Source organism: Spermophilus citellus (genome assembly GCF_964194105.1).
Source record: "Spermophilus citellus genome assembly, chromosome: X".
Lineage (NCBI taxonomy): Eukaryota > Metazoa > Chordata > Mammalia > Rodentia > Sciuridae > Spermophilus > Spermophilus citellus.
This window is the reverse complement of record NC_138190.1, coordinates 130,892,931-130,903,691: the sequence shown is the minus strand read 5'-3', so window position 1 is coordinate 130,903,691 and position 10,761 is coordinate 130,892,931. Positions and strand designations below refer to the sequence as shown.

General features: G+C 44.5%; 1 protein-coding gene and 1 pseudogene across 2 annotated transcripts; one reads left to right on the top strand and one right to left on the bottom strand.

The window, feature by feature from the left end:
* Positions 1 to 6,746: 6,746 nt before the first annotated feature.
* Positions 6,747 to 7,508, bottom strand: LOC308639695 (heme oxygenase 1-like; the record flags this gene model as incomplete). Its single annotated transcript, XM_081277959.1, has 1 exon — positions 6,747 to 7,508. The coding sequence occupies one exon, from the start codon at positions 7,506 to 7,508 to the stop codon at positions 6,747 to 6,749; it is 762 nt and encodes a 253-aa protein (XP_081134085.1).
* Positions 7,509 to 9,162: 1,654 nt separating this feature from the next.
* Positions 9,163 to 9,710, top strand: LOC308639393 (large ribosomal subunit protein uL22-like; annotated as a pseudogene). Its single transcript has one exon. The product of its transcript is annotated as a large ribosomal subunit protein uL22-like (transcript).
* Positions 9,711 to 10,761: the final 1,051 nt, after the last annotated feature.

Here is a 10,761-nt window from a genome sequence, read left to right as displayed (position 1 = left end):
CAGGGAGGACAAAAACACCAGAAGATGGTGAGTCTGCCAAATCACCCAATTTTCATCCCACAAGGTTTAGGATATCAGCACTATGAAATGGATTCACCCAGCAAAAACTAAATTGGACACTTTTCATACCAGGTACTTATAGGGAGCCATAGCCAGTGTCTAACTGGGGGGTTCTTCTTCCTGCCAACAGGGCATAAGCTACCTGAGAACTTAAAGTCTAAAATAATTAGTGAAGAACAAAAGACAGAGAGTCAGAAGTATATTCACAAAAGCAGAGTCCCTGATAGATCCAGTGCACACAAGAGCTAGAACTACACAAAGGAAAGATGGCTCCCGTGGTTTATTTAAGTGGGTATATCTAAGACACAGATAAGGTTTCAAGGGCAGAGTCTTGCTTCCTGATGTCTTGCAGTCAGCAGGTTGATGGGCATCTTGGCAGGTTATACCCATCTCAAGTGCTGTGTGGGACATGGAAGAGCAGGATAGAAATTCATAATGTGTCAGGGCAGTTAACCAGAGGAAATATCCACTGGTCATTCCCAGACACCAGATGTTCCTATCCACCATGTTTTGTGGCACACATGCAGCCCATGGCTGGCTTGCAACAGGTACTACTACTGTAACCGTACTCTGTGTAACCAAGTCAGCCAGAGTTGTGTAACTTGTGCCCAAAATAATGCTAACCTGAAGCCAGTCTGGCCTCCAGGGGTCCAGGCCTTTGGGACTTCACCTTTTGAAGTTAGAGATGGACTTTACAGAAATTAAACCAAGAAAGGGGTATCAATAGCTGTTGGTACTGCTGTGCACTTACTCAGGACGGGTGGAGGCCCTGCCCGCCTGGACAGAATGGACCTGAGAAGTGACTAAACTCTGTTAAGAGAAATCATTACCAGATATGGCCTGCCCTTTTCCATCACTTCAGACAATGGTCCTGCCTTCATCATGGAAGTCATCCAGAGTCTCACCTGAATATTGGGAATCAATAGGAGCTAGCTACACACAGCCTACCTACCACAGAGTCCAGGTAAAGTTGAACATATGAACTGCACCCTAACTAACACCCTTGCTAAACTCTGTCAGGAAACAGGAGTTTCTTGGGTAGATCTCCTCCCTATAGCTCTCCTCCAGGTCTGCTCTACACCTGGAAGCACACAATATTCTCCATTTGAGGTTCTATTTGGGTGACCTCCATTTGTAATAAGTAAACTAATGGGGGATCCTCATCAGGCAAGTGAGCTTAGCCTGTCCCAGCAGGTCCAGGCCCTAGGAAAGACCTTTCACCAGATATCTAGAAATGTCCAGGAGAGGGCCCCCTCTCACTTAGAAACCAGGTGCATCCCTACCAGCCCAGGGATTCTGTAGGGATTGAAAACTGGAAGAAGGACCCACTTCAACCCACCTGGGGGGCCACATTGTCATATTAACTTCTCCCACTGCCATTAAAGTTGCAGGAATAGGCCTATGGATACATCACTCTCGAGTTAGAAAGGTACCTACCACTGAGAAATCCACCACCTGGACATCTAAAGCCAACCCCAGAAACCCAATCAGATTGACACTCCAGAGACCACCCTGTGACAGCTCTGCCACAGCCATCCCAAATGTTAATCTGCCCACTAACAAGCCCTGAGCAAACTACAGCCCTGCTCTAGTTGCAAACTTGGGGGCTGACTGGTCAATACACAGCAGAAGCTTGAGGAATTCGATGGGGAATGAAGGAGTGCAATGGTCATGATATCTCCCTCTGCACTGGGACTAATGACACTAATTGTCTTGCTGTTTGCTGTAGGTGTGACTACAATAACCCCAAACTACCAGAACCAGGTGTAGAGGGTTGTTCTGGTCCTTCAGAGTTACCAGTGGCTTAGCTTGGAGGACATGGTCAGAGGAGATACCCCTTTAAGGGATTTATGGGGCCATGAGAAGGGGGAAGATGTTCTGAGTAACTAGCCCAATCCTGGATACAAAATAAACTAAACACTGTTGTGAAAATTAGTATCCAGGAAAGGGTCAGTTCCCTTCCCCTTTCTAGTCAGCTCATCTTCATGGAACCTAATTAGCACAATCCACTCCTACCTTTTGGATGGTAAATTACTTCTCTAGGATATAAGAAGAGCCAGCTCTTCCCCTTATCTCACTCTGCTTCTGTAAACATGCTTCCTGGTTGAAACCCTGGGCACAACCATGTATTGTTTAGACTACAAAATTTGTGACACTAGGTAGCCTATAAATGTTGTGAAAAACTGGTGATGGGCACTCAGAATTTGGAGTCTGATCTCCTCTGGGCCTGTTGTCATAAAATAAAGTTTGGTTTCTCCTCTTCGAGTGCCTTTTGCTGCTTCTTGCCTGATTCCTGCAACACTGTGATTTCTTAGTGTGAAACAGTTCCTGCCAACTCACAGTTGCCTCATGTGTTTTTTCTTCCTTCTTATTTATATGGGTGATAGCAAAGCCTTTGACTGAAACTCTATTAGGGATCATATATGCAGAAAGAGAAAATTGATTTGCTAATATTTTGTGCAAAAAAATAGCGTACATTGGGTTAAGTTACTCAATTTTTAACATTTTTGAATTATAGATATAATATGTGCTCATGAGCAAGGTCTAGAAATTTCAGGATATGGTGAAATGTGAATCCCGGAAAATCCATCTACATAGAATTATACTCACAGTTATCATTTTGGTCTCTTCTCAGTTAGGCTTTTCTTTTTATATTGTATTGTTTTATAAAGCAAATAACTTTATGCTTTGGACAGCCTCAAGTGCCTTAGACAAGAGTATTGCACAAAGGAACCTGTGTAGCCTCCTGCTCAGAGGGCAATTTCTTTTTTTCTCTAAATGTTTTGTGTTTCCCCCATAGATGCAATATGCTTGCCTCTCTTAGGATGCTTGGGGAGATGAGGATATGTGGGAGTCACAAAAGGAGAGCCTTATTTATTTTGAACATAAAGGCACATTCCCTCCATTCACCACCAGCTTGGTAAGTGAAGGCCTGTGTTTTCCACCTTGAATGCCAACTCTAGTCTTCCTGGTGGCTAAGTTGTTATTCAGGAGCATAAAGACCAGTCAGAAGAGGCAGATGATAACCACTAACCAAAATTCAGGTCAGTTAATACCCTGCTATATTGGTTCCCTCTTTTATGCAGCTGGTAGTGTAACAGGTAGCAATATCAAGTGGGATCCAGAACTGTGCTCAGTTCTTTTCATGTTTTATCTCACTTAACCCTCTCAAGACCCACTGAAATGAGTACTTTTTTTTTCCCCAAAACTGGAGATTGATCTCAGGGCTGCTGTAACATTGAGATACATCCTTGGCCTTTTTAAATGTTTTTATTTCGGGACAGGGTCTTGCTAAATTGCTAAGGCGGACCTCAAAGTTTTAATCCTCCTGCCTCAGCCTCCCAAGTTGCTGGGATTACAGGTGTGCACTTGGCCGTCTGATTTTTAATGAGAAGAACTGCAGAGGTTAGAGGCTCAGAGCAAGGGAGGACTGTTCTGATCAGGAAAGATGGAATAGCACATAAACCTGGCCCCTCACTCAGGGGCTCCCAGCCTCGAGATGGGACGAGGGCCAGGAGCAGCAGCACTGTGCAGAGCCGCTCGTGGAGGCTGAGGACACTGGATTCTGGTGGGAAACTTGTGACAGACATTATGTGTTCCAGAAATGGAGGCCTATTAGGCTCCTGTGCTCAGCTTTGTGCTTGCTTCTTCTGACCACCCTCTGTGTATCAGTGAGAGGAAATAAAACCCATGGGTTCTGTCAATGATGTAAGATGGGTGAAGTTTGGAGCCTGGTTATGCAGAAACCTCTGGGTCAGGTCTCCAGGCTGGTGGCCTAACTCCCCTCCTGTTCCCAATTTTACAGGCCACAGACCACAGACTGATGGTGTCACTTCCTCTGTGTGTCCTGGAAGCCTTGGTGGCTTGGTGGTCCCACCCAGGGGTCCTGGGGTCCTCCCAAGGGCTGACTGCATTGCCTGGGAGACCTTGCTGCACTCTCAAGGAAAGGGTGTGGCCAACACCAGGGAGAGAGATGTGGGCATCCCATATAGTGCTACAGCCACTGGGACTGTGACAGGATAAGGTGCAGCTGCAGTTTGTGGTGGGGGACACAATGGTCTCTCAGTGTCAAGTCCCCTAAGGGTTCAAGTAAGAAAGTGAGTCTGCTCCATAGCATGAGGAAGATACAGACAGTTCTAGCCTAAGGGACTTTGGTGTGAAAGTGCGATGGATCTTAGGGGTTCAAGGAAATGCACCCTTCCTGTTCCCTCATCTGTGGGGCAGCCTGGCTCAGTGCACATTGCTGAGTGTGAGTAATATGAGAGGTCATGGTCCTCGGCAAATTGAAACATTTAGGATGGTGGGGGGGGGGGGTTCTTATGTCCCATTTACCCCAAGGATGCTGGGTTTGTGTGTTGGTGAAGGCTGTGCTGGATCAGCCTTAGGCTGTGAAGATGGCCATGGAGGTAGGTGGCTCTGCACCCTCTCTTGATGTTGGGCAGGTGAGTCAGGTGAGGGAGTTGTGAGAAGGAGCTGCTCTTGCTTTTGCTGAGTGGTTGGAACCTTGATGTGCTGTGTCCCCCATCTGATTCATATTCCAGTTCTTTCTCCTGTGGCTTCCTGGGTTGCCTGGGTGCTGCCTGTGACATGCATTTCCCTGTGTCTGTCACAGGAGGGCCTGGCTCAGGTTGTGGTTTCAACTGTTGTCCCCTCTACCCCTTTCCCTAGTTCTCATACAGTCCACATGATTTTGCTACTAGCTCCTTGTACATTCCTTCCATCCAAGTGTTGCCAAAACCTGGGTCTCTTTCTCTGATACCAATCCAATAACAAGGACACAGTTTTGAGAAAAAGGAAAAAAAGTTTTATTGTTTTGCTAGCAAAGGAGAAACACAACTCCTGACCCAGAAGCTGTGATTCTGCCCATCAGCAGGAACAGGGGTTTTTAAAGAAGTGACCCAAAGGCTGAATTCCATATGTTCTCTTTTGGAGTTGACATTCACTTGTTAATTTGGCAGATAGTCATTTCTGAGACTTTCTGGTACCACCCCCAATGTCTAGATTACTTCATTCTTATGGAGGGTGTGTGCTCAGGGACAACTAACTCTGCCTAGGATGGGGAAGAAAGGTAATCCTGTTTCCCCTGAGATTAGGGAGGGGGAGAGATTAGGGAGGAGCAGGGAGAGAAGAAGAGAAAAAATGTCCATTTTAAAAATTAGTTACAAGAAGAGGGGTTATGAGGGTAGGAAAGATGGTGGAATGAGATGGACACCATTACCCAAGGTACATGTATGATTGCATGAATTGTATGTCTCTACACCATGCACAACCAGAGACTTGAGATGTTGTATTCCATTTGTGTATGATGAATTGAAATGCATTCTGCTGTCATGTACAACTAAGTAGAACAAATTAAAAAATTAGTAAGTATTTTTAAAAAGTTGTAATGGCAGAGCAGCAAGGGCTATATTCAAAGCATAAAATAGACCACCGTTACACAGGTACTAACTGGGCCCAAAAGATCAGAGAATATGAAGTGTGCTCAGGGTGGTATGGCCATCTTTGTCCAATCCTGATTGTAATTTTGGCAGGAAGTTTATTTAGCTTTTAAAAAGATTTGTATACTTTGCAATGTGGAGAAGAAAAAAGAAAACAAGTTTTCTAAAAGAAATACTCTAAGAAAATAGAAGGGATAGTTTTCTTCCCTCTTTTACCAAGAGAATTAAACTTTTATTTTGTATTTTACTGTGGATTTGCCCATACAACATTCTACCATGAGATACTAGTTCCCTCCGTCTACTCCCCACTTGTGGGTATCCCTGAGTCCTGGCCAAAATCAGGTGTGTGCAGAGAACTTCCTCAAGTAGAATTTGTGCAAAGGAACATCCAGGACAAGTTACCAGTCTGAGCAGTTGCTTTTGCCTATACTTGTCCCAGTCAGTTCGGTTGAGGAATGCAATGTAAAACCTGATTATGGATGATTCAGATAAATATGTTGATGTCCACATTCTGTTGGCCCAGGGGGCTGTACTGTACTTCTCTTAACTCCCCATCCTTGAGTACCTGGATAAGCTAAATCCTTCCAGTTGGCAGGTTTGATCTCTGTGATTTATCCGCATCACCTGCTAGAATAGTTAGCAGGAGCCAGGTACGGTGGTGCATGTCTGTAATCCCAGCAACCTCAGGAGGCTGAGGCAGGAGAATCATGAGTTCAAAGCGAGCCTCAGCAACTTAGAAAAGCCCTAAGCAACTTAGTGAGAACCTGTCTCTAAATAAAACATTTTTTAAAAGAGCCCGGGATGTGGCTCAGTGATAAAGCTCCCCTGGATTCAACCCCTGTTACCAACCAAAATAAATAAATAAGTAGTTGTCAGGATGTCAGGAATCAGACTTTTTGTAAATTAATGACATTTTATTAATGATTTTGTACCCTTAATAATTGATAACTAAAGGTCACATCCTGGAAAAATGTAAATTGAAGTTACATTTTTCTATACTCCTAATGATGGTTAAGGAAATGTCACTTCTTGGCAAAGTTTTGAAATTGTATAATCAATGACGTATTCTGAATCCATAATGATGAGAAAAATTGCAATAAAAGATGACCCAGAGAAAACTGCATGAGTGCTCTCTCTCTGGAGATTGCTGCAATGGAACGACTCCTGTCTCATCCTTTTCGCCAATGCCACTCATCCTTCAGGACTCCCTGAACCCTGCTAGGGCAGGACCCTGGCACTTCATCCCTTTCAATGGGAGCCCAGGAGGTCCTCACCTTGCACCTGGCTGCTGGCATGGTGGTGAAGGCCTGCTGTCTGTAAAGGGTGCTGGTCCTCGGGGTCCTGGGTCAGCAGCTCCTGCAACTCCTCAAACAGCTGAATGTTGAGCAGGAATGCGGTCTTGGCTTCTTCAATGACCTTCTGCCTGACCTCGAGGGTCATCTCCAGAGTGTTCATGCGTGAGCGGTAGAGCTGCTTGAACTTGGTGGCGCTGGCGATGTTGGGGAAGGTGAAGAAGGCCAGACCCTCTCCGGAGCTGGGCAGGTCCAGGGCCTTCTGCACGATCTTCTTGAGGACCTGGCCCCCGGACAGGTCGCCCAGGTAGCGGGTGTAGGCGTGGGCCACCAGTAGCTCGGGCTCCCTGCGCCCCACTTGCTGCAGCCGATCCACATAGCGGTGCGTGGCTGCTGTGTAGGGTACAGCCTCCTGCCAGCGCGGCCCGTACCAGAAGGCCATGTCCTGCTCCAGTGCGGCCTTGCGATGCAGTTCCTCAGGGAAGTAGAGGGGGGCAAAGACGGGGTCGTCCTTGTTGCGCTCAATCTCCTCCTCCAGGGCCACGTAGACGTGGTACAGGGATGCCATCACCAGCTTGAAGCCCTTTCGGGTCACCTGGCCCTTCTGGAAGTTCCTCATGAACTCGACATTCTCTGCCAGGGTGTGCACCTCCATGGTGGCCTCCTTCAAGGAGTCGGACAGGTCCTGGGGTAAGCTGTGGCACTGCGGGTGGTCCATGGCCGGGGCTGGCAGGCTGGCTCTGGTGGCGGCCGAGGAGCAGGCAGCGACTGTCAGGAATCAGATTTTTTGTTAAGGAAAATTAGTGCATGGTAATATTAGAGAAGGTGGGAAGAATATGAGAAACATACGTAACTGCAGTATACAATTTGAATCATCTCCTATAGAGCCCTCTGGATTTGCATATAACCCTTCAGCCCACAGTGCTGATTCCACTAATATAGTGTGTAGGTTGCTCATTGGTACTGGGTTGCCCGCTGCATACCTGTGTTCGGGTTGATGTTCTGAGCTTCCCTTGCCCGTTTTCGTTCACACAGAGACCTGTTCACTGCTTCTGGTCTTTTTGAAAAACAACCGTGGACTATATCCAGTGATGACTAATGGAATTCCTGGATTTTTCCAATCTCTCTCCCCATCAGTCATACATAGTTGCCTTACACAGTGTTGGAAATCTTGTTGTAGATTCCACTCTAGTTGAAGCTGGTTGAGTTTGAGCTGGTTTGAGCAGTCAGTGTGCTGATCTATGGAGTGTGAAGGGCAATTTCAGGCAGAAACCAAGCACCTTAGCTTCTCCAAAGTCCAGATCGGATTGATCTGGGAACCTGGAATTAGAGGCATGCGTGGAAGCTCCCATAATTACAGACAAATGCTCCCACCAAATGGTTTTAGATTTTATTTTTTAAATTTATATATTTATGTTTTGGGGGTACTGAGCATCAAATCCAGGGTGCTTTACCACTGAATTACATCCCCAACCTTTTTTTTTTTTAATTTTGAGACAGGGTCTTGCTAAATTGCTCAGGTTGGCCTTGAACTTGCCATTCTCCCATTTCAGCCTTCTAAGTCACTGGGATTACAGGTGTGCACACCCATGCCCCATGCATTTTTATATTTTAGAACTCAACTACAGGATAATACTTGTACATGGAGGAATGAGCAATGCCTTTCACTGCCTATATACTGTTATTTTACTTTGATTCTTCAATTTATATGTAGTATTGGCATTCTACATAGCATCATTATGTAGCACTGGGAATTTTTAAAGTTAACATTTAGTCTATAGGTTTTTTAAATTTTACAACATGGTAGCAGTCCTACAAGAATCATGAACTTCACTTGGAGCATGTTGACTCAAGGACTGGCCCTGTGACATCAGCTATTTATATTTATGAACAGGAGTTGACTTTGGGCTACTGTGTGTTTTGGGATGAGCTCAGAGTTTGTGTTGTTTTCATGGTCTATGACACATTCTTTTGTGCTTCTTCAAGAGATGTTTTTAAATGTTTTCCTTATAGGGCATATCAAAAACCATCTAGTACATTTTTGTTCTTACATGATGAGGGCAGTGGTCTCAGGCTGACTAGTCTGTCCAGTAGGAGCTTTTTCTCTGAGATCTTCCCATACTCTTCTGTTTTCTGTGTGACTCAATCAGTCCTCTGGCCATAGCTACTTGGTTTGGTACTTTTCACCTCACCCTAGTTGAGCCAGCTGTGCTTATGAGGTCCAGAGTGATAACCTGCAGTCTCATTAATACCCTTTCATGCATAGAATGTAGTTTAGAAGACCTCCTAGTAAGTTCTCCTAAACTGTGCTCATTTCTATCTTTAAAACATGTTTGCCCCCTTCTGTAAGGAGCCTGAGATGATCTGTAAAAATGGTTTACTACTCTCTTGCTCCAAAAAAACCCATGAAATCATGCAAATCAAGAGGTTCAAATCTACATGTACACTTTAGGACCATTCATGAAACTGTGCCAGCCATCAAGGGTATGCATATTTGAAAAGCCACCAAGAACCTGAAAGATGTCACTTTAAAGAAGCAATATTTTACAGTCCAGGCTTACAATGGTGGAGTTTGGAGGTGTGCCTAGGCCAAACATTGGGGTGGACACAGGTTGGTGGCCCCAAAAGTGTGCTGAATTTGTGCTACACATGCTGAAAAATGCAGAATAATGCTGAACTTAAGAGTTTAGACATAGATTCTCTGCTCATTGAACATATCCAGGTAAACAAAGCACACAGGATGCACTACTGTACTTATAGACCTCATGATCAGATTAACCCATATAAGTTCCCTCGCTACATACAGATGATCCTCACTGAAAAGCAACAATTTATTCCTAAACCAGAAGAAAAAGTTGCACAGAAGAAAAAGATACCCCAGGAGAAACTGAAGAAATAAAAACTGATGGCACAGGAATAAATTCAGCATAAAATAAATGCAAATAAAAGTTTAAAAACATGTTTGTCACTTTGATTTCTTGAATTTTGCAAAATATTTGTATTCTTACAATAAATGTTCGAGAAGATCCCACTTGTAGGTTTTTATTATTCACAATGCATGATCAAAGAGGCTGTGTGTCTGCCACATGAATGAACCAACAGAGCTCAGTTCACTCTGGTGCATTGAGGACAGAGGCTTTGGGGCAGAGGTATGAAGTTTCCTGGCCATGTAGAAGTTTTCTTTTTTGTTTATGGAAGTACTCCCCCAAAGGTAGTAGATCTATCACCTCCTTGTGAGAAATGGCTCTTCTGGTTCACTTCTTAAAAGCCACAAATACAAGCTGGGTATAGTAGCAAAGGCCTATAATCCCAGTGGCTCAGGAGGCTGAGGCAGGAGGATCACAAGTTCAAAGCCAGCCTCAGCAATTAGTGAGGCTCTAAGTGACTTAGTGAGACTCTATCTCAAAATAAAAAATAAAAAGGGCTGGGGTTATAGCTCAGTGGTAAAGTGCCCTTGGGTTCAATCCACAGTACCAAACAAAACAAAACAAAATCTTAGGACACTTGCATTATATTCTTGGTTCCTTGCAACTGAGGCATCATTTATTACATATCAGTAGGTCTTATAAAGTTAAAGAATTTCATTAAATGGATAGAAGGGTTTGGTTTTTACTTGGCATTGATTTTTCTTTAAATATATCAGTATAGTTTCCACTGTTTGTATACAATTTCCAGATAACCAAAATCACCTGTCCTCTGTGCAGCTTACCTTGGGTTAAACATTTCATCAAATAGCCTTATCATTGTGGTAATTGAAATCCATCCCCACAGAAAAGGATACAAGACTATGGCAGTCTGTCCTGCCTATAGCTGTGCTACTCTAGGTGTCTGGGCATGGGTCTGTCCATGTGATTTCAGAAAGATCTTGGCTGCAGATGTCATCAACTATCTTCTTGCCACTCAGTGTGTAGAGGGGCCCAAGCTGCCATGTCTCCCTCTTGCTGAGAGGTTCACCAGTGTGCAGACTTAAA